The sequence below is a fragment of the Arvicanthis niloticus genome, chromosome 26 (assembly GCF_011762505.2).
Source record: "Arvicanthis niloticus isolate mArvNil1 chromosome 26, mArvNil1.pat.X, whole genome shotgun sequence".
In the NCBI taxonomy this organism is placed as follows: domain Eukaryota; kingdom Metazoa; phylum Chordata; class Mammalia; order Rodentia; family Muridae; genus Arvicanthis; species Arvicanthis niloticus.
Genome location: NC_133434.1, coordinates 30,917,996 through 30,942,354, shown reverse-complemented (window position 1 = coordinate 30,942,354; position 24,359 = coordinate 30,917,996). Strand labels below are relative to the sequence as shown.

Genomic DNA, 24,359 nt, shown 5'->3' with positions numbered 1-24,359 from the left:
GTCACACGCTGTCTCTATGACTTTAGCTCTGTACCGTTGTAAGAAATCTGAGACACTGAGTCAACTCCTTGGGTTTAAAAAAACCATTTGTTACAGTAAGTGGAATAATCCAGGCTGGAGAAACTTTTGTTCTAGCCTCGTGTGGGCTGATGTGTGGTCACAACTGTACACTCAAGGTATTTAAAATCTCTTGTGAAGAATAAGAAGTAAAGTCATGACAGTTGGAGAGATGGCCCAGAAGTATTAGTGCTTGCTGGCTGGGCATGGTGGTACCCACCTTTCATCCTAGTACCTGGGAGGCAGAGGCAGGCAGATCTTTGTGAATTTAAAACAGCCTGGTCTATACAGTGAGTTCTATGTCAGAACTACATAAAGAGACTCTATCAAACAAAACAAAACAAACAAAAATCAAAAACCCAAGTGCTGGCTGCTTTTGCAGAGGACCCAAGTTTGGTTCCAGCACCCACACTGAATAGATCACAACTGCGTATGTATAACTCTAGAGTCATAGGTATGACACCCCCTACTGTCATTTGTGGCCACCCATACACATGGCATTCATGCAATACACATACACACATGTATTCTTACATGTAAACATAGCATCTTTACACATGCACATGGCATTCACACACATGCACATGGCATTCACACACATGCACATGACATCCTTACACACACACATGGCATTCACACATATGCACATGGCACACATAGCATCCTTACACATACATATATACATACACATGACATCCTTACATACACACATGGCATTCACACACATGCACATGACATCCTTACATACACACACGGCATTCACACACATGCACATGGCACCCACACATACAAACACAGATAATAATAATAATAATAATAATGATAATGATAATAATAAAAGCAAATCTTATTATATAACCCTGGCTAGCCTGAAACTCACTGTATAGATCAGGGTATCCTGGAACTCAGAGAGATCCACCACCTCTCTCTCCTGAGTGGTAGGATTAAAAGCGTGCACCACACTGTCTGACTTTGTATATATATATATTTTTTGAGTCAAGGTTAGTCATTGAACTGGGAGCTCACGGGTTCAGATAGGCTGGCTGACCAGTGAACTCCATCTCCCCTGATATAATATTACAGATGGCACCATCATGCCTGGCTTTTATGTGGATGCTGGGATCTAAACTCAGGTCCTCATGCTTGAGCAGCAGTCACCCACTAAGCCATCTTCTCCCCCCCGGCCCCCATCACAGTGAACACATGCAAGATCCATCATTTCGACCACTCACTTCATCATCGCTTGCATGTCTTCAGCCTCTTCTTTCTATCCATCCCCAGAACCCATCTTTCATTAGAAACTCTATTTCCCCCTCTGACAGATGAAGTCAGCTGACTGCTGGCTTCTCTATGCATAGTAATGAGTGCAGTGATGGTCAGCTCCATTTGCCTGTGAGTTTCCTTTAATAGCTCAGCCCCGAGGAAGGCCAGGCTTCTGAGATCGGGGATAGTACATCACATGCTTTTAGCTACTCAAGAGCAGGGAAAGTGCCAACAATTCAGTGCGTGTCTACTATATTTCAGGCACAAAATCTATGATGTCATCTCCTGACCTTGGATTGCTGAGGAGAGGCAAGCTAATTTTTTTCACACCCCCACCCCCCTTAACTGCAGAGACCCTTGGTCCTCATAGGAATCTATAAACCTGAGTCATCTCTGGCCTTTTGCCAAAGGTACTGTGGCAGCTGGTGGTCCTCAGAGCAAGCCAGATGCCATCTTTAACAGATCAGCTGAGCCTGCTGGGTCTGTGGAGTGTTGACATTTCTCAGAGCAGGAGGGCTTAGGGGACATGCATGGACTTCGGGTTCCAGCTACTGCTGTGCAAGTCTTCTCTAGCTACACATGGCCTAGGAGACCCTGAGAATACAGATGGGGGTGGGGGGAAGGTAGTAAGTGTGTCTGTTTGATTAGAAATGGCTCTCACATCTCATATATTTGACTGTTTGATCATGGGGGATATAATTAGTTGAGCGGGCTTAGGAGGTGTGGCCTTCTTGGAGGAAGTGATGTCACTGGGGATGGGATTTGGGGTTTCAAGTCAGATTCAGTGTCTCTACTTCCAGCTGCCTGTGGATCTGGATTTATCACTCTCAGCCACTTGAGCACTGTGTCTGCCACGCTCCCCCACCATGATAACATTAGACTAAACCTCTGAAACTGTAAGCAAGTCCCCAATTAAATGCTGTCTTTTATAAAAGTTGCCATTGTCATGGTGTCTCTTCACATCAGTGACTGACTAAGACAGTGACCAGAAGGGATCCATCCATAGATTCATACAGCCATGGGGACCCATCTATGCAGTTGTGGAGATGTTGCCATGCATTCTCCCCAGCGTTGCTGTGTTGGGATTGCCTACACTCCTGCAGCAATCCCTTGTCTATGCTCCACCAGGGAGCCCAACAAACTTTGGATTCCCAGGGTGGACTTTGTTTTGCCACTGGAATCTTATGAGGACGAGGTAGACACTGTTGCTGTTTCACTGGGGAAGGACTCGACTGTGGGATTCTGAGTTTGGGATTCTGAGTGGCTCAGGGGAGTCCCGTGACAAGGCTGGCCCCGCCCTGATCTCTGCGGGGGTGGGGGTGGGGCACACTCACCCTTTCACTCCATTCTGTGAGGAACCAGCTCTTCGCACAGGGCCCCATGTCACAGTTCTCGAAGTCGTTTGGCCGGAGCTTCATGTTGCACTCCTCGTCACCCACCACGTCCCCGATGTTGCTCACGCACTTCACATCCCGGGTCCGCTGCCCCACGCCACAGGGCACGGAGCACTAAAACACAGCAGGCTTTGGTGTCCTGTTCTCATTCTTTGTCACCTGACCCCCAACAGATAATGTGAGGAGGACCCCTGTGTTGTTGGGCCCATGGCAATGCCTGTAATTCCCAGGGGAGGAAGTGATCATGGGAGAACCCCATGGCCTGATCCTCTAAGAACCTTATTGGATGGCATCTTGTTTACTGGCCTGCTTGAGGCCTCAGACTTTCTATCTCCAGGACGGATGCACAACACTAGAAGGCACTGGCTCTGGTAGTAGTTGCTAAGCTACTAGGGAGACCTCAGGCGGGTGAAGTCTACAGGCACAGGACTCCCACAGGCTCAGCCATGAGACTGGATATTGGCCATGCGCACTAGCCTGAACTCTACTGAGCTGTTAGCGGGAGCTGTCTCTGCTGACAGGCTGCCCAGCAAACATTCCCCACTCTGCTCAAAGGTTATGAATCACAGGTCCTTGTAGGGAAGGGTGGGTACTGGAGGGAGGGGGAGGTCCTGTACCGAGGTCCAGTCAGTTCGAATCTGCCACTCGCTGCAGATCTTGAGCTGGCAAGTGCTGGTGGTCTCCGGCTTCTCCAGGTGCTGGCAGCGGTAGGGTTGCACCGTCAGGCTACGGTTGGCATACACCTGGCGGCACAGGACCTGGCGGTGCTGCATGCCCAGGCCACAGGTCTTGCTGCACTCGGACCACTCCCCGATGTCCCAGCTGGCTCGTGGAATGGATTGGGGGTAGACAGAGAGGGAGAGAAGATCAGTTAACACAATCACTGGGTGTGGGGAGAGAGGAGCCCTCTTCCTGGAGCAGTCTGAAGACCCTGTGATTGTAAGGGGGCCAGTTGGGAATACTGTGACTAGCTTGCCTGATCCTTTAGGTACACAGTTATAGAAAGAGTGAGAAGGCACAGATGATTTCTATCTAGTGATCAAAGCAGAGCTTCTCAACGACACCCCCAAATTAGCCTGATTTCCCTATAATGCTAACCCTCTTGGGATCGGAGACATCTCAATGGAGGTGTCTTCTATTGCCCGTCATTTCATGGCCACTCTTTGGCAATTAGTGAATGAAACATGATCAAGCATATATTTGGATTTTTTTTTTCTGTAAGGATAAAGTTTTGACCTTTCAGGACCTGTCCTAATCCATCTGAGGCTGTCTCATTTATCACCCAATAACGCATTGCCAACCTCTCTTGGATATACCTCCTGACTCTTCCACACTGACTTGGCACCGTCTGTATACTCAGCTCACATTTGAGCTTTCTTACTGGGTTCTTATTCCTATGGCCTCCCCAGTTTTCCTAGACAGGCTTCCTGGCTAAGCTTGTTGATTTGTTTGCGATCACTAGCCCCTCAGTTCCTCTAGAAAGGCAGGCAGGCTTGCTAAGGGGGTCTATATCCTGCACACAATCCCAGTCAATGTTCGCACATCAAATTGATATGGGGTTAAAAATTCAAATGTATCTGCTACTACGATCTTATGGCTGTCAATCAGAAGGAACCTGTAGAGAGGTGACCAGGGAGGCCTCTTACAAGGCTGGGCAGGGGAAAAGGTTGCAGGGCTCCTCCTCTGGGGTCGGCTTCATGCTGGAGTCACAGTAGCTCTCTGGAACCTCCTCATGTGTGTTTCTGTGCACACAGCGGAAGATAGGGTACTGCGATCCTGCAATGACAAGGAAGATGCCTGAAGGTCAGCCCACACCCTGGGATGCTGGGCTGTGGTGAAAATGAGCAGGGATTTGGGGGATGGTGAAGGGAGGGTACAGGAATAGAGAGGTCAAGTCCTGTATCCCTAAAACTCTTGTTGATAGACATACCCACATGGATTTGCTGGGGGCTGTGGGTGTGCAAAGGACACACACACACACACACACACACACACACACACACACACAGAGTTCTTGTCCTCAACGAGCTTAGAATCTATTTGTAAAAGAAAGACAATTTTTAAATAGTTTTTTACAGTTTAATTGTATAATTAGAGTAGAATTTTTTAATATTTTTTATAGTTGTTTAAGATGTGCTTGGGAAGATGGCTCAGTCAGTTAGAACCTTGTACAAGGACTTAAGTTAGTTTCCCAGCCTATACAGAGAAACCCTGTCTCGAAAAACCAAAAAAAAAAAAAAAAAAAAAAAAAAAAAAAAAAAAAAAAAAGTTAGTTTCCCAGCACCTGTCAAAAAGCCAGGCATGGTGGCATATGCTTAGAATCCCAGTGTTGGAGAGGTGGGTTACTGGAGCTTGCTGGCCAGCTGCCTAGCCCAACTGGTGAGCTCCAGGTCCCCAAAAGAGGTCCTCTCTCAAAAATAAGGTGGATGACTTCCTGAAGAATGACACCCAAGGTTGTCCTCTGATACACACACACACACACACACACACACACACACACTCATGCACACCCATTCACCTGTGAAAACATGTATATATGTATATGTACATGCATGTGCACACACAAATGCACACACAGAGACAGCAAAAGAGCTCACTAGTCAATGGGGTGAGCATAGAGTGGGCACAAACAGAAACGGCCCCAAGATTCTCTGGAGGTGTCCGTGAGAAAATGCCCTGGAGGGTCTGTCTGGAGTCAGAAAAATGGCCAGGCATAGTGTGTCTGTGTACATGTGTCAGGGAAGGGGGCTGTCCACCAGTCTAACTGGAATGAACTGGCCTGCTAGCCAGGTGCACACAAGAGGCTGAAGCAGAGGAGACTCAAGACTTGCAGAAGAGCAGCTGCCTTCCTACTTTGTAACACACTTCCCATGATCCAACAGTGTCCCAATTCAGGGGATCAGTCTTTTTAGCATCCACTGGCTTCCCATGAGGCAGAGCTTCCCTGGACAGGTCAGTTCTGGTTCACCTCACCTCAGCTCCTATCAGAGGTCTAAGCTTGAAGTACCTTTCTGGAAAGCTAGTAACTGTTTCGTGTTTTTATTTTGAACACACAGACTAGTTTTATTGCCTTAATAAGGACAAACTATTTTCTATAAAAAGCCAGTTAAGGGTAATTTCTAGGTCTTAATTCAATTTTGCTTTTCTCTCTGCTGCCACCTGCTGGTCGAACGTGAGTGTTACTAGAGGTCATTATGAAACACATAACTCTTCCTAGGAAGAGCATTGTAATTCCTTTAAAACTGTGCATATCTGTGCTTCTAACTGATTAAATCCCCCTTCCCCAAGAACTGTAACTCACCAGTTTTAATTGTACCACAAAGGCTAACTTTTTTTCTTTTAAAGTTTCTTAAAAAAAACTTATTAAATTTGTTCTTTGATAGTTTTATAACACATGTATAAGTGCCTTCTGATTTCTTAAATTTCCCACCCCTATTATTACCTGCTCCCTACAGGGAACCCATACCTGGTACTATAAATCCAGTTAAGAACCCATGGCTGAGATGCTGCTAAGTTCTAGGGGAAGCTACTACTGCTGTCCATGTCACCTCTAAAGTGACGGGGTGCCGAGCTGCCTTGTAAACACTTGGGTTCACACCTATCTGCTACTCTCTGTGTTAGTCAGAGAAATGTTCCTTCGCAATGGATGGCAGCGGATGCCCAGACACTCAGCTATTCAAGAGACTGAGAGTACATGACGGCCCAGCACTCAGCCACAACTTTAACACGAGTGCCTCAATGTCATCCATCATGTATGTAGGGCAGGGATCCTTCAAACTGGCCTCATGTGACGCCCTGAGCCAGAGGGAGCTTGTATAAAACACATGACAGTTTAAAAGAGAGTTTTGAATCTGAAATAATCATTTGTTGAAATTATTGTGTCAGTAAATATGTACCATTCTTTAATATGTTCCAATTAAGGCCAACTGTCAGCAGAGTTAAAAGCAGTTGTGACTATAAAGTTAATAGCAAAAAACAAAAACAAAAACAAAAACAAAAACAAAAAAAAAACAAAAAAAAACAAAAAAAAACAAAAAAAAAAAACAAAAAAACCCCCAAAACAACCAAAAAAACTCCCCTTCTTGGTATTAAACTTTGTTCAGCAACATGCCTTAATCCCTTACATAGTATACATTTTTATTTAAAAATGTTGATTGATTTATTTTTATGTGTTTGGGTATTTTGGCTGCATGCATGTCTGTGCACCATATTTGTTCACAGAGATGAGAATGTCAGATCCCCTGGAATTGGAATGACAGACTGTTGTCAGCAGCCATGTAGATGCTGGAAACCAAACCTGGATCCTCTGGAAGAGCAGTCAGTGCTCTTAGCTGCTGAGCCATCCCTCCAGCTCCGGGAGATAATTTTAAATTAAATTCAGCCAACATCAAGCACACCGTGTGAAGTTACCAAGATGAATAAGACCCAGTACACAGCCTGCAGTGTGCATTTGAAATTCAGCTATCAGAGGATTAGGCAAAGTTCTTAGGTAGCCCGTTCCTTTCCCTCTAGACCACGTGAGTCTAACTTTTCCACTTAAAGCTTTGTGGATTGAGAAGCTAAAGTAAGGTACCCCAACTGCTTGGCACTCACAGAAGGGGAAACCTAATACACACAGCACAAACGATATAGGATACCGTAGGAACGCTCTGTGCCTGGAAAGATGGATCTTGCTTGGGGTTGTCTGGCAGATGGCCACTCCTGCCTCTCCTTCTGTATGACTGCTCTTACATGCACTGCTCAATGTCCATGGCCCAGCTCCATGGAAAGGTACCAAACAGATGAAATGAGAGGCCCTTTGTCTCTCTGATTCTGAGAAAAATATCAGCTTGATAACTTTTGCCTCTGGTGACTGCAATGTTTTTTTCCCTCTTTGGGTTAGCTTTAGTATCTGCAGAAAGGGTTACTGTCACTTGGCACATCTCCAATGATTCCTCTGGTTGCTAACAAGCAAGGACAGGGCGCAGGGGAAGATGCTGGCTGGGCTTCAGACAGCAGGATGAACCTGAGAGCAGTTGTCCAGGCTTGTATGTAGGCATATTGGTCAACCCAGAAGCACAGCACATTGGAAACAGAAGCAGAAATTGGGGAGCAGTGTCGAGGCTGGGAGACACTATAAAGAGTTAGATAAAAGAAGTATCAAGAAAAAAATTGAAAAAAGAAAGGGGGTAATACTGGAGAGATGGAGTTAAGAGCACCTACTGCTCTTCCAGAGGTCCTGAGTTCAATTCCAGCAACCTCATAGTGGCTCACAACCATCTGTAATGGGATCTGATGCCCTCTTCTAGTGTGTCTGAAGACAGTGACAGTGTACTCACATAAATTAAATAAATAAATCTTAAAAAGAATAATCTTTAACAAAAAAGAAAGAAAAGAAAAAAGTTGACTAACCCCAGGCTTAGAAATACAGGAACCAAGAGAGTCAAACCAGGAGGCTGGCAGAGGTCTGGGCATTTGTGAGGGGCAGGTGAGGATCTCTCCAGGACGGGGACTTGGGTTGTGTAGCCAAGGAGTACACAGTGCTGGCACACTTGTCACTTGTGCTGAGGACTCAGTTTACCCACATGCCTTGTGCATCTGCATTACATTCCCCATTCCCAGCATGTCTGCTGCTACCGCTCTTATGGGGGGCACAGGGTCCCAGGGGTGTCCATCTTGTGGCCCAAGGGCTGCATGTGGCCAAAGGTAGCTATGAATGTGGCTCAAGACAAAAGCTGTAAAAATATTGAACTTGACTGCGAGGCTTGTGATCAGGAGCTTTGTAGACGACAATATTGTGGCACAGTGTCAAAGGTTGGAAATGCTTGCTGGAGGAGCACAGGAGGTGTCTGCCAGCTCCTGCTGTTTGTCACAGGGAGAAGAAGGAAAAATGTATCCGTTTATGCTTTATTTTCAAGGCTCCCTTCAGAAACTCTCTGGCTTCAGGGCCAGTGCTGTTCACAGGGTAAAGAAGAGAATGGGAGAGTCGCCTCAGATACCTCCAGCAGTAAATGCTAAGCGTGGCACACACGTGCACACACGGTGTGCATATGTACAGGCTACATATTTGAAATGGGTCATGTGGGTCTTATATTTCATACTTCACATTCTGGTGTGTACGTGTGTGTGTGTGTGTGTGTGTGTGTGTACAAAGTGTAAAAAGTAAAGGCTGCCTTAGAAAAACACAATTTAATCTGGACATACAAATTTACATTCTTGGGATTGGTTAAGAGTTAAGAATACTTCCATAAGATCTTGGTTCAGCTTCCACTGTCCTCGTAGTTGTTCACAAGCACCAGTTCTCGGGGCTCTGGCGCCCCCTTCTGGACTCTTTGGGAATTTTATACATGAGGTGCACATAAACTTATGCAGGCACATACACACAATTTTTTTTTTAAATCCAGAAAAATAATTTCACATTCTTTATGCTATTCACAGAGCACGGGTAAAGGCAAGAACACTAAAGACATAAACACTACTCTTGTGTCTTTTCTGATAGTTCACATTGGGTACATTAAAAATGTGGTAACAATGTATCAATTTATTCAGAAAACATCTGAGGAGCCTCACACAGAGAAAAAAAATACGTGCTCACCATGATGCAGAGCACTGAGGCTAGGAAGTGGAAACTGGGGGAGACATTCCAGCCAAGGAATGTGTCCTGAAGTGCTGCGAGTTCCTAGGAAAGAGTGCTTACTTGAAGCATATAATCAGGCAGGCTCCACAGTGGAAGAGACACCTGACCTGGGGAGTGGACTAGATGATGTAATATTGTAACCTTGAAAACTCACCTATGAGACCAGGCTCTAAGCATGCATGTGAGGGAACTTTCAGATTAACTGAGGTGGGAAGACCCACCTTAACCGTGGGCAGCGCCATTCCCTTGGCTCGGGTCCTAGACTGAATAAAAAGGAGAAAGGGAGCGGAACACAAGCATTCATGGCCCTCTGTTTCCTGAGGGCAGATACAATGTGACCAGCTGCCTGAAGCTTCTGTTGCATGACATCCTACTGTGATGGACCCTCACACTGTGAGCTACAACAAACCCTTCCTACCTCAACTTTGCTTCTTTGTCAGATCTTTTGTCACAGAAATGGGATTAATATGCAGTATGAAGAGGAGTGTGTTGGTCAGGTGCCCGAGGATAGTAATGGAGGGAGAGGGAAGCAGCTCGGGGAAAGGCTGAATGCACTTTGATTCTGAGGTGTTTCTCCATCATGTCTGTTACAGAGCAGAGAGGGGCCTGCTGAATGACCACCTGGGGGATCAAGTTCTTCAGACCTTACCTCACTATATCCACAAATCAATATCGTGTGGTCTCTACACAGGATGGGGAAGAATCTTTTACACATATAATTCTGGACTGCAAACCATGCAGTGGCAGTTTCTTCTGAGCTATCTGGGCCCCACACCAATTCATAAGAGGCAGAAGAGTTGGAAAGGAGTCCATTTGGATCTGAGGTTCCTTTGTCAACGCTGAGATACTCTGCTTATCTCTGTAATGCCTAGGATAAAATCTTATTAAAATGATTTTGGCCTTTTGGCAGAGTTATCTCTAGCTGTCTGGCTCTGTCAAGACACAGTCTACAGGCATCTTATTTCCCCTTACAGACTTACAATAGCAGCCAGGGTAGCCACTCTTCAGGCCACATTTGCAGTCTGAGCAAAATGGGTGCAACAAGAGCTTGTACATCAATTCTCCAATTACCAGGCAGAATCAATCATTGTGGAATTATCAAGGCTTTGAGCATAAAGAATTCCAGCCACCCAGTCCTATCCTCCTACCCCCAAATAAAAATAAATCAAAGACTTAAATTCTAGTCCCAAAAGCCATTAGGCTAGTGCTCTTGCAAAAGATATCATCAGATCCAAGATGGATCTGATCCTTCCTCTCTCTCTCCCTCCACCCCCGTGTGTGTGTGTGTGTGTGTGTGTGTGTGTGTGTGTGTATGCATGTATAAATGTCAGAGGATAACCTGATATATTGGTCTTTGTTTTTCTACTTTTTTTTTTTTTCAGACAGATTTTTCTCTTGTTTTCTGTTGTGTAGGCCAGGGTAGGCAATTTGGGAGTTTCATGTCTCTGCCTCCCATCTCTCTGTAGGGAGATGAGATTACAGAGGCTTATGCTCCATGTATAACTTTAAAGTGGGTTTTGGGATTTTTAACTCAGGTCTTCATGCTTGCAAAGCAAGTGTTCTTTCTTATACACTGAGCCATCTTCCCATCCCAGCCATCTTCCCAGCCCAGATTCAAGTCTCTTGAAGAAAAAATAACAACCAAACCAACCAACCAACCAAACAAACAACCAACCAAACAACTCCAACTAATCATCGAATCAATGTCTCGGGTAGATTTCCAGGTTTTAGGAAGTGTGGAGTGGGACACAGCTTTTGTTTCTATAGTAACATCTCCTCAGAGAACAACTGTTTCAGGGCAACACCTGAATAAGATGCTCTCGGCCTATATAGGGAGAAGATTATAACAATGTCTCAGCAGTTAAGAACACCCACTGCTCTTCCAGAGGTCCTGAGTTCATTCCCAGTAACCACATGGTGGCTCACAACCATCTGTAATGGGACCCAATGCCCTCTTCTGGTGTGTCTGAAGACAGCTATAGTGTCTCATATACATAAAATAAATAAATCTTAAAAAAATAGATTGACTGTAGTTCACGGGTGTTTCCTTGCAAGGAGGACTGCAAGTCACCCCGAAACAGAGGCAGAGTCAATTTCCAGAGCACGGGGCCCAGCAGTCACACAAGGGCTTCCAGACTCTTCCCAACCGTCCTGACTTTGGAGTTGCCAAGGGAAGAGGCTTGGATCTGTGTTACAGTCTAGACCTGATGTGGACCCTGTCACTCAAGGTCAGCCTTGATATAAACGTGCTGCCATGTTTTGCTTCGAGCCTATCAAGACGCCATTTTATCTAAATTCACTGAAACTCCACCTTTCTCCTCAGACTACACCGTCTGCCTTCTCCTTAAAGAGAGGCCTCATGCTGCCTCTGGCACACGGGCTCCCTTCTGTCAACAGTTAACAAATATGACATTGTTAGGGTAGGGGCTCTTCTCTGATGGTCCTGGCTGACTGGGTTGGACACTGGATGAACCTGGGGTTAACATTTTTATCTGGAGAGTACGAAAGTGAGGGGAAAACTTGGAACGAAATGCCAAGACCTCAGATGTGTTGTTTCCCCTGAAACCTTTAGATCACAGCATCCACAGCAGCCATCTATAAGCCTGACCTCTCAATCTTTAGACTCTGGAGTACGCGTGCATGTTCTCTGATTGTTGACTATAGTATAGCCACAAGGAGAGCTCAACTCAGATCTATGCTGGCTGTTTTGTTGTTATTGTTTTGCTTTTTTTTTTTTTTTTTTTTTTTTGAGACATGGTTTCTCTTGGCTATCCTGAAACTCACTCTGTAGACCAGGCTGGCCTCAAACTCAGAGATCCATGTACCCCCCACCCCCGCCTGTCTCTGTTGAGTAGCTTCTGGGACACAATCTTGGGGCATGGTAACACTCTGCCTGAGTGTTTCCTATCCTTGAGATTTTGAGTCATGAAGGCCTAGTGTGACAGTGAATGTCGTCTGTTTCTGTGTGCTTGATGCCCTGCTTTACTGTGTCAGTGTGACCTCTGGGGTGCCAGCGTGAGGTCTGGGGATGCTTTTGTAAACACCTGGGCACCAAAGCTTGAGTAGGGCATCTCTGGTTGGTAGTCTTTGGTGTGAACTGTTACATATCATCGCTGGAAGGGAATCCCTGTCCCTGGACTGGTTTCCTGGACTTGGCCCATGTGTCTGCTTGCTCACTCCAATCTGTATTCTTTCACTGTGATAAGCAGGGGTGAGAGCACAGATTTTTCTGACTCTTTAAGTCCCACTGCTGGGTGAGCCTATGGGTTATCTTGGGAACCTCTAACCCAGTATGTCACATGAGCAAACCATCTCGCAGGTGGTTCATCTTGATGAGGCTCGTGTCATGCCTCATCCCCTGGGCCCTCCCTTATCTGCCCGGCTGTGTGGGATTTCCACACAGGCTTACCTTTCCCACAGGTGGTGGAACATTCTGTTGTCCCCAGCTGCTTCCAGTTGTGGTCCCGGCTTCGCCTGGGGGGCTGTGGTGCTGGGGGCACCAAGTTGTCTGGCCGGTGGGAAGGGAATCTCTCCGGCTGCCTGACTGGGAAGGTCTGCGAGGATTCTGATGTGAATACCTCAGGGGCTTCGACACGTGAGTCTTCCTTCTCCTGGTTCTTCTCCCTCTCTTCCCTGTCCCCCTGACCTCCACCTTCCGTTTCCAACTGTCCATTGAAAGGTTCTCCTAGGAAAGGCAGCACACGCACAGAAGTGACATTCCTCTGCACACTGAGTTGAAGAAGGATGAAAAAGGAGAGTTTTGCCACTGGACAGGAGCTCATTTGAAATGACAGTGATGTTTTGGAAGAGGAAATACTTATCTCTCTCATGTTTAAAACATTATTAAAAATCAGTAACAAGGGGCTGGAGATATGGCTCATTGGTTAAGAGCACGTACTGCTTTTGTAGAACACCCTGATTCAATTCCCAGACCCATATGGGGTGGCTCCCAACCATCTAAAACTCCAGTCCCAGGAAATCCAGCACCCACTTCTGACCTCCTGAGGTACCAGGTAACACATGTGACACACAACAACAACAAAAAAATCTGTAGAAAAAAAGTCAGTAAGGAATTGTCAAAGGCCACAGGGAAGATGGTCCCTCCCCAACAAACACACAAACAGCCAAAAGCCGTAAAAAACTCTCCCAGCTCCACTCATAATGGACACATCACCTGTGAAGACATGGTCCAGGAAGACCCTCAACTCTTTTCTACCTCATGATAAGAGTTAGAGAGTCTGGAAGCTCATGTCCCTAGGTCCTCTGCTGGAAGCTAACATCCACTTCTTTCAGTATGCACGAGGTTATGCACAGACGCCAGCTTTTGGAGAACAGGCTGGCACCAGAGCTCTAAGTTTTAAATGCACTTACTCTTTGACCTACTTGTGCCGTTTCTAGAATATTTATCCTATACATGGTCTCATTTTCTTACTTAAAGCTGTGCATAAAAAATATGGTTACTAAAATATGGCATAGACCACAGCAAGACAACAGGCTTCAATGTGTACAGACGGTAAGAATTAAATGACATCACAGCACAACTTTGAAATGGAATTACAAAAGGATGCAGCACTAACTGCTCTATCTCAGTAGTATATCTGCTCTAACTCAGCAGCATGGCCGATGTGACATTTGCCGAGCAACAATGCACAGACTTGGCTTTGTACACACACGGACACACACGTGTGCAGAGATGCGGCCGTCTCTGTTTCTGTTCCTCTTCAAGTTTGAAAGGTAGCTATGCGCTTGAACTTTCTTGCTTATCTTCATTTTAACAAATAATGGAAGTTGTTTGGTTTAAGGGGACCCTCCCTGAGCACAGTGCAGCCCGGGGCTCTCAGGAAGGATAATGTGGTGGAATTCCCTCGGGCATCAGTGGTGGGCAGGGCAAGGGCATAGCAGAGAAGACCTTTTTAGACATCGAAGTTCCAGTGGCCTGGGGCTTTGCATTTCCTGAGCCCCAAGGACCCCAGCATGGACCACACAATATCCTTGGAACCTTACCACGTTTGGGGTGAGATTGGGGGTCAACTCTCAATCTCACCCTTTATTTTTGCCCCCAGCAGAAGCCGGAAGGTTCCATGAGGCTGTGCCTGTGAGCACGTCAGCAGAGTCAGTGCAGTCAGGATCTACGGGTTGCTTTAGCCCCTCCCAGATCCCAGGGCCTTGCTGCAAGCATGTGTGCACACAGACACCCATCAGGTGTCTGCACCTCTGGGCTGACTGAGAGTGAATGCTCTGCCGACTTCAGAAGAGCATAATGTTCAGGTTGGTTTTGAACTGACTAACTGCAAAGAATGATATTTGATATGTAGACAAATGCTCAAATTATCTGCAGAAAGGCTGTATTTTTTTTTTTTTTTTAAATAGAAAGGAGCAAGGCAGATACATCACACTGGTAAGAGACATTCCCTCTGGGAGGAGAAGGGAACTAAAAGCTGATACTTTTTTGTTTTGTTTTAATTTGTGTTATTATTTCTTTTCCCCCTGCATGTGTATGTGTGTCTACATGTACAAATCTGTTTACATGTATGTGAACGCACATGTGTTACAGTGCATGTGCACATGGATGTGGAGGCCAGAGGTTGATACCAAGAGCCTTCCTTGATTGCTTTCTACTGTAATCTCTCAGCTAAACCCAGAGCACACTGATGCAGCCACTCCAGCCTGCCTGCTCTGGGATCCTCCGCCTCGGCCTTCTGAGCACTGGAACTGCAGGTGGGCTGCCATGGACACCTGGCAATTGAAGTTGATTCTGGACATCTGAACCCTGGTCCTTTCCTTGCTAGGTACACAGCCCTGATGCTATCTTTGGAGTAGTTTTAGGTGGGCAGGAAAGAGTCACCAGCTTGGCTTTGGGGGTGGAGGAAGGGGTCAGAAGCCACGGAGGCTGAGGTTTCTAGAAGCCCAAACCAGAGAGAAATGGATTCTGCTTGGAGCACCTTGGGTCTTGGCCTCATGAAAGTCTTTTGAGACCTCTGACCTTCAGAACTGTGTGACCGCTATCTGCATCTTGAGCTACTGGTTGGAAGGTCATTCGATACCTCGGCCAACGTAATCATCTCAGATGTGGGGCCAGAATGTCTAACTGCCGCTTAGTATCAAGTGAATGAATGAAATAACCCATCAGTGAGGCTTACACGGAGAAACATGTTCTGATGCCAAGTCCACTAACTTGAAATACGTGCGCACAGGTTTTCTTTGCACTGTTTGGGACACACAGAGGGCAGGGGCACAAGAAGAGAGCGAGAAAGAGAGCTTTAGGAGAAAGTGACCCAGCATGCTTAGTGCCAAAACAAGGGGCTTTACCTGGTCTCCTGTGCAGTGGCACCTGTGGGCTGATGGCATTATTCCCCATGATCACGTACTCATAGTGGACCCCTGGGTTGGGCTGCTGGTGTATCATCTGAGGACACAAAGCCAATGTTACCACAGCCTGCATACACACACCCCTTTCTGGATGGCTTTGGTCTCGATCACGTAAACGGTACTATAGTTAAATGTGCAAGTTGCAGCAATAAACAAATGGCATCTTAGAGGAGGTTATTTCCAGTGGTTTCTCGTAGGCTGCTGTTGAAGAATTAAAGACATCATGTGCATGTGAATGAAGAAAAGTGGGTGAATGGTGAAGATTTTATAAAGGTAAAAGTTAAGATCTGATAAAGTCTGCATTAGACAGCTATTCTCAGCCAGGGCTTGGATCAGTGGCCTCGAAATGTCCCGAGGTCTTTACACTGTAGAGGAATCTACAGTGATTTGCTAGGTGGTGGCAGAGTCAAGCAAACAAGGACCAGATCTCCTGAGCAGGGCTAGCCTAGAACAGTAAGGGTCCTTTAATGTCCTGTACCAGGCCAGTAAGGCTCGCTAGCTCAAGTTGGTCCCAGTCCTCAGTCCTCTCTCTTGTTGGCTGCCTGATCTTACTCATTTTTATCCACAGGAAGCCTCAGAACTATAATGAAATAGAGTGGGAAACCAAAATCCAGGCTGGAAAAAAAAACCAAACGAAACCAAAACAACAAAAATCCCAAACAAACAAAACACAAAAAACAAAACAAAACCCCCAAATAACAAATAACCAACCAACCAAAAAACAAATGAACAACAACAACAACAAAACTCAAAATAAAACAAAACAAAAACCGAAACAACAACAACACATATAAAAGTGTAAGTTTACCTGGGTCATCTTCTTTCAGGAAACAATGATAAAAACAAGCAAACAAACAATAAAAACTACAAGTTAGCAGGATTGCCAGGCGGAAGCTGGCTGGGCTGCAGAGGCCTGGGACAGAGGCACACAATGATTGAGCAAGGCCAACAGAATCCCTCCTCTCTGCCAGCTCATCCTCTGCTCACAGCTGTTACAGGAGAATGCAGAGTGATGGGCAGACTGGAGGAGCAGCACCCAAATCTACAGTTTACTCGGGAGCCAAGCAAGGGGACACTGTCTTGTTGGTATTTCCCTCTGTAAAGTGGTTCTTGCTGACCAGCTGTGCAACCCAGAGCCAGCCTCCGGATCTCTTGTTTGAATTTCTTCACCAGGAGGAGAGAGGAGAATTCTGATTGGTTTCTGAGGTCTCATAGCCCTGCACTCACCCATGAGTCACGCCTGCAATTCCCACTCACGATACCCCCTCTTGCCTTCTTCCCACTCATGAACTGTGTTTCTTACCTATCACTCACCCAGAGGCAGGCAGATGTGAGAGGCACATGACTCCTCACACCATAAGCCAAGACTGACTCAGCACCAGAAATCTGGTGCTGAGCATGGGACCCCTGAGGGACACTGCAGATCCCAGCTGTGTACCCCAGCCCTCTCAGTCCCTTCTGCACAAACTCTGTTTCTCCTTCTGCCCTCTCCTGTGCCTCTCTCTATTCTGTGAGGAAACGTACTAGATTCTGCTACTGAAAGCCTTATGCTGTTTATGGGGTTATTGTTGGCAACCTTTCCTAGACCACCCACAGGAGGCCGTTCACAGGCAAAACCTTCACCTTCGATGCCATTCAGATTTACCCAGAATCAACCAACCAACTGGATGACTCACAAAAAAGACCCTGAATTAACTAAAACAAGGCTTCTTTTGTAACGTCCAGTCTACTATCCCTTAAGAAGAACAGACCAGAACTCTTGAGCCAGAGACACCATTTCTAAAGCTCTGATACAGCAAATATTTCAGAGACCAGTGTGGCTCTGGGGATAGTAGGTATTTGTGTATTTATTTTAAGCTTTTGTTTCTTGACATCCTTTAGTTTCACATCTTTTCAGAAGACTGGATTCTAGTGACTTAGTGTGTGTGCACACATGTATGTGTGTATGTGTGCATGTGGAGGTCAGAGGTCAACCTTGGGTGTTGGACCAACCATACTGTTTGAGATAAGGTCTCTAACTAGGACCTGAGGCTCTCTTATTAGGCTGAGCTGGCTGGCCATTGAGTCCCATGGATCCTCCTGTCCCTGCTTCCACAGTTCTGGGATTACACACCCATCTTTTATGTGGGTGTTGCGGCTAGAACTCAGGTTCTCATGCTTGCAAGACTTTATAGACTCAGTGCCTTAGGCCCTTCTAGTAGGTTCTTTTTAAAAAGACCATTAAAAACAACTCTTGGCCAACTGAATATTCCGGCTTCAAGTAAAGTAATCCCAGCCTCGTGTTGTGTGTGAAGCAGGGAACTTTTGTACTGCAGCTTGGGCTTCACCATTTCATCTGGGGTCATCTGGAGTGTTCCTTCTCCATTTGCCTTGACAGGGTTGAGAAGGTTGAGCCTGTGGGGTTGCTTTGCACTTGGCATTTTCTTTCTTTTGCCATAAAAGAAAACATGCCGAATTAGCATTGGGAGGAGAGAGCCTGGAGGAGCTCCAGGCCTCATGAAATGGGATTTGTTTGCCTCTGATTCGGTTCAACAAGTAAAATTGTTTTTACTGGGTCCATAAACTCCGAGGGTAATAAAGCACCTGGTAGAGTTTATGGTTTCTGTGAGCCTCATACATTCAGGGGTAAATGTCAAAGATCAATGCCAAGCACTGGAAGGAGTCCCTCAAACAGACTTCACTCAAATGATTTTATCGGGCCTGGGCAAAGACGTTTTGCTTATTCAAAGTGTATTCCTTGGAAGCCATAGAAGCCCAAACCCAGAGGGCACCCTGAACCCCCCAAACTCACATAGACATCCAGGATTTCATTAGTGGGACCTTCAGCCAAGAAGGACTCCCCAGCAGTGCTGGAGATCTCGTTCGGTCGCTTGTAGGTGAACATGGTCCCTCCGCCCTCGTATTTCCCCGGGCGATCGATGGCCCAGTTACCATTGATGATGGAGCGGCCTGAGCGACTTCGCAAGGCTGTGGAGACAAACGAACCAGTTTCTCTGGTAAGCTCCGGTGTGTATAAGGAAGCAATCTGCATACCACACTCACTCAGCTAATGGGCCTGGGGCACGAATGGCTTGAAAGCTCACCACCTCTGGCTTGACCACTCCCTCACCTCAACCATTCCATTCTATGTGAACTTGGAAGAAAAATGAAGGATGGGTGGGAGTGGCTGAAGGAGAAAAGGATGCAAAACAGAGGGGAAAAGGCAGCAAGGGAAGAATAAGGCACGGGAGAGAGGAACTAATTAATGGCCTGTCTGTCCTTCTTTCCAGTTCCTCCCTCACATAGCCCCCCACCCCCACCCCTTCCTCTTCTTTTCTGAGATTGGGGAGGCCTGGTTAGGTATCCCCCTCCGTTATGGTTAATATTTTAAAACAGCCGCACCCGATCTGTGTTGTGGTACGGGGCTGCCATCTTCCTGACTCGGCAAGGCCTGAGGCCATGAGCAGCCGCGTGTTCTCGCTGCTGCTCGGCTTGGCTCAGGAGGGCCAGAAGCACTGGCCCTGCCACCCTCGAGACGCCAGCGTGGGAGACGGGCTCTGCCAATCTGCACAATGCTTGGTTGAGCCTAGACCATCCTGTCATCCGCGAGGTACCCGGTAGAAATTCGGCTCTAATGTTTAAAGATTATCCAATAGCTTTATATATTTGGTAATGCTCAAATAATGAGATGCCCACACGATTATAAGTGCTAACCAATTAACTGACCTAGATATAAGTTGTTACCCAGGTCTGCTCTCGATACATGCATGGTTCTCCATGGCTCCTAGGTCTCTGCCTCTCAGTTCCTCCTCTTCCTCATCCTCACTCCGCCTACCTCTCATACAGCCCAATCGTTGAGCTTTATACAAATATAGTGGGACGATATCCCACCACACCCCTCCCCCACTGGCATATCGATTCTCTGCAGGACAGGGCACGTACTCTCCCACTGAGGCCAGACAAGGCAGCCCAGTTAGAGAAATGGGATCCATAGGCAGGCAACAGATTTAGGGACAGCCCCTGCCAGTTGTTGGGGGACCCGCATGAAGACTGAGCTGCACATCTGCTACATATGTGCAGGAGGCTAGGTCTAGCCCGTGTATGCTGTTAGTGGCTCAGTCTCTGCGAGCCCCCAAGAGGGACACTTCTTTCTTATAGGAGACTTGTAAGCTCTGATCAGTTCCTGCCCCCACCCATTGCCCATCATTCCTCAACAGTGTTAACAATCTTACTGTTTATCTTTCTCCTTGCAGGATAGCATTAATTCTGACTGTATCCTTACCCATAGTGGTGAAGCCTTTCTTGTAATTCTGACTCTGTGCCTGCCAATAATGGCAAAGCCAAGAGGGCCACATAGTTTTCTGCTCTTTCTGGTCATTTTCATTCTTTTTTTTATTTCCTTCCTGACTTCTCTGGGCTTTATTTTTATGCATATGCATGTGCTATGTATCATTGTGTGCATATGCGCACGTGTGTGTGTGTGTGTGTGTGTGTGTGTGTGTATGTGTGTCTAAGCTTGGAGGCTGATGCCAGGAGTTCTCTTCAATCATTCTCAATCTTGTCTGCTCATTGAGGCAGGGTCTCCTATCTTTTGGATATGACTAGTGTGGCTGGCTTGTTGTGAGGCTCCATAGACTGCTTTTACTACAGATGGGCTTCTATTCCCACCCCAAATTTCTCTAAGTCCTGCAGATCTAAACTCTGGTCCTCATGCCTGTATAGAAAGTAGCTTAGCTGGGTGGTGGTGGTGCACGCCTTTAATCCCAGCACTCGGGAGGCAGAGGCAGGCAGATTTCTGAGTTCGAGGCCAGCCTGGTCTACAGAGTGAGTTCCAGGATAGCCAGGGCTACACAGAGAAACCCTGTCTCGAAAAACCAAAAAAAAAAAAAAAAAAAAAAAAAAAAAAAAAAGTAGCTTAATTGCTGGGCTACCTCCCCAGCCTCTGTGGGCTTTTGAGCCTTGGGCTCTGCTGGAGACTTCTTAGACATTGTCAGATGTAATCCTCGCTGTGTTGCTAGGCAGCTGTTGCTAGCTTCATTTTTCAGGCACTCCAAGTTGTGGTTTGAATGTGGTGTCCACCACAGACTCATGTTCTGAACACCTGAACTCCAGATGGTGGCACTGTTTGGGAAGGCTGTGGAACCTTTAGTAGGTGGAGCCTTACTGGAGGAAGTAGGTCACTAGTGGGTGGGCCTTGAGGGCTTATAGCTGAGTCCCACTTCCTGTTCATCTTTGGTTCCTGATTACAGCTACAATGTAACCAGCTGCTGCCTCATCTAGCCACATGACTCTCCTGCCGTGAGACAAAAATAAACCCCCTTTTGCCTTGAGTAACAACACACTGGTTCTGGAACATGAAGTAACTGGTTTAAGTTCATGAGGACTTGTGATCCCAGTAAGGAAGGGAGAGAAGAAGGGAAAGGAAGGTGTTGGACTAATGAGAAGGTAAATGGTGGCGTCCATATTGGGAGTTTTCAGAAACATCTGGAAGGCATCTGGAAGGGTACATGATGATGGTATATTGTGTGGGGATCCAACAGAAGGCGGCTATCATCCTTGCAGCCATCTTGAGCCATATACCCTGATAAGAGACTTGATTACATCAGCCTACAACAGCTGAGCACACTCTGATAACATCTTGGTTTAGATACCCAGGATCTTCTCTTGGGTGTGTGAGACTTAAAGCTGTGATTTAGAGCCTAGACTTAAGGGTGTGACTTAGAGATCAGATTTAGAGACAAGACCTAAGGGCATGACTTAAGGGCGTGGCTTAGAAGTGAGACATATAAAAGGCAAGAGGCAGACAGAAGAGTTCAGTACAACTTGGAGTTAGTTATTAGGCATTAGGTAGAAGACACTTGGACTAGAGAACTTGGAAGAACTAGGTAGTAGGCATTAGGCACTTAGCACTTGGAACTTGGAACTTGGAGGCACTAGGGACTAGGAACTCAAGACTTGGGACTTGGAGAAGAAGAGAGACTGAAGAATAAACAAGATTGAATCACACTCTGTCTGGTCTCCATTCTTTGAGTCTGTCCTCACTCTCTCTCTTGCTGAACCCTGACCCGAGGACTGGAGCAGCTTGGGGCAGTGCAGGCTCTAACAACTTAGCCCCCAAGACTTTGGCAGTACGGGTTCCAACATTGACAGAATGGTCTGAGACATTTTGACCCCCAAACGTGGGGTAGTGCAGTTCTCAACATTTCTGGCCCCCAAGTGTGGGGCAGCTCGGGCCGCAACAATATTGGGCTTAAAGATGTCCCCATTTTCTTATATGTTGCCAGACTCCCTTCTGATACGTATGTTTGTATTCAAGGTTAGTGCTGCCTTAGCCAGAGAAACCTGCTTCTGCAGTGGCTAGCCATCACTCTATCTGCCCCCCCCAAGTGCAGGGATTCCAGGCATGAGCCATCCCCACCTAGTTTTATGTAGCTGGTCAGAGTGCTGAGAGTAAGTGACTGTGGAGTGCCCAGCCCTAAACGAGACGTGTGCATCAAACACCCAAGGCTCAGGCCACATCCTGGGAAAGAGGCAGAAAGAACACAAGAGCCAGAGGATGGGGAGGGAGGGTGCTGGGAAATGCTGTCTTCTGGATGTGACTCGGCCACTCACTGTGGCCATGGTCACCTGGACAAGACGAAGCCAACAATGACAGCTAACAGTCCAGCAGGCAGCACTAACTGGACTCAATAGGTTAGCCACAAGAGGAGGGGGAACTGAAGGTGGGAGGGGACATGTTGAAGACTAGTGGCAGAGGAGTGTTGGGGTAGGTATCGTCAAGATTCAGGACGCATGTATGGAACTATCAAAAAACAAGTAAAAATGTATTCTAAAAAATTAATACAGATGTTAAAAAAGAAAGACAAGTCCGCATTTTAAATGTCACAAACATAGCGGATCTCCATATCTTTGTGCTTTCACTTTACAGAACAAATCATTTTAGCCTTTTAAAACTTCATTATGGAAAGTTTAGCTATCTGAGACCCTGTTCTGGCAGAGGACCAGGGTTCAATTCCTAGCACCCACACTGTGGCTCACGACCTTCTGCATCTCCAGTTCCAGTAGACTCAATGCCTTCTTCTGGCCTCTGCAGGTACTAGTCTTATACATGGTGCACAGACATGCACCCCACCCCTACAAACAACAAAAATACATTTTTAGAAAAGAGGCATATTTGTCACACTTGGGAGAGACAGCTTGGCAGTTAACAGGACTTGCTTGCTACTCTTCCAGAGGACCTGGGTTCTGTTCCCAGCACTCATACTGGGTCACTCAGAACCTCTGTAACTCTCGCTCCCTCTTCTTATCTCTATAGCAACTCCCACAAGACGCTTGTGTAAAAACACATTAAAAAGAACATTTTAAAGACAAACAAACAAATATGCAAACAAACAACTAAACAAACAAACAACCAAACACACACACTCACACAGCTCATTTCTCTGAAGGTCCAGACAAGGTTTCCTTTGGCTTCTGTCCAATGGATCATTGAAAGAAATTAAAGTGATTGTCACTAATAACTTCCATGTTGCTAAGTCTGCTCCTGGGTATCAGCTCGTCTTATTCACAAGACCTCCACAATGTTCTCTCATCTAAAATGTCCCCCTGTGTGTGCCTGTGTGCGTGCATGAGAGAGAGAGAGGGAGAGGGAGAGAGAGAGAAGGAGAGAGAAAGAGAGAGAGAGAAGGAGGAGGGAGAGACGGAGAGAGAGGGGGAGAGGGAGGGAAGGAGGGAGAGAGAGAGAGAGAGAGAGAGAGAGAGAGAGAGAGAGAGAGAGAGAGAGAAAGAGAGAGATTTCTTTGTGTAGCCTTGGCTGTCTTGGCCTAACCTTGAACACGGAGATCTGCCTGCTCTGCGTCTAGAATGCTGGGATTAAAGGCAAGCACCACCACTGCCCAGCAACCTCTAAATCTTACTCATGACTTAGATGCTGGTTTCCTCTGGAGTGTCTTCTGCCCAGTCCAGCCCCTCCCACCCCCATGCTCTACGACATACAGAGCCTCCCTGCACGGCTGTCATCTGTTTGTCTCTCACTAAGCTCCAAAGAGGCCAAGCCCCTGGTGGTTTTCCACAGGGCAACTCAAGGGCACAGCACACTGCTAACCATGTAGACATTTGCTGAACATAAGAATACCGGAGAGGAAAGAAATAAAGGAAAAGATAGGGCGAGAATAACAAACAGGCCATTCACAGAGAGCCAAGCCCACCTATTCCATAAACAAATAAAGTGTTGTATCATGCTAACACTAAAAGAAGTTCAGTATTACCAATATTGTCAGGTAAAAAGTAAGCATGTACCCAGAATGCAGTTGATGAGAACATAACTTGGCCCTGCTACATTGGACAGCAATTTGATCTCGCTGTTAAAACCCCATGTGTACTGTGGCCCAAGAGATCTACTTCTGGAAAAGTACTTGAACAATATATTCCTGCAAGTATACAAAGGTATTTATAATGATGATGTTCTCTAAGTATACAAATGATCCTAGTGTCTATCAGTAAAAGATTGTGTAAGTAGATCACAGTGCTGACATGCGCACAACGGATGCTCCAGTGCCCCTAAGTGAAGGAGAGGAGTCTGGGTATAGGAAAGAATTCCATGATACATTTAAAAAATGTGTGTATGTGTGTGTGTGTATGTATGTATGTATGCATGTATGTATGTATAATGTGTTAATGCA

At 46.4% G+C, this 24,359-nt stretch overlaps 1 protein-coding gene across 5 annotated transcripts in view; it reads right to left on the bottom strand.

Moving 5' to 3' along the window:
- The window catches only part of Thsd4 (thrombospondin type 1 domain containing 4), a 562,869-nt gene that overhangs the window by 17,257 nt on the left and 521,253 nt on the right, over positions 1-24,359 (bottom strand). For all 5 annotated transcript variants that reach the window (XM_076925454.1, XM_076925453.1, XM_076925455.1 and 2 more), the window contains 6 exons: positions 18,491-18,666; positions 15,640-15,736; positions 12,740-13,015; positions 4,361-4,490; positions 3,332-3,536; positions 2,655-2,828 (listed from right to left, as the gene is read on the bottom strand). In XM_076925454.1, coding sequence (XP_076781569.1) covers positions 2,655-2,828; positions 3,332-3,536; positions 4,361-4,490; positions 12,740-13,015; positions 15,640-15,736; positions 18,491-18,666 — 1,058 coding nt within the window. The remainder of the gene's footprint in view (positions 1-2,654; positions 2,829-3,331; positions 3,537-4,360; positions 4,491-12,739; positions 13,016-15,639; positions 15,737-18,490; positions 18,667-24,359) is intronic.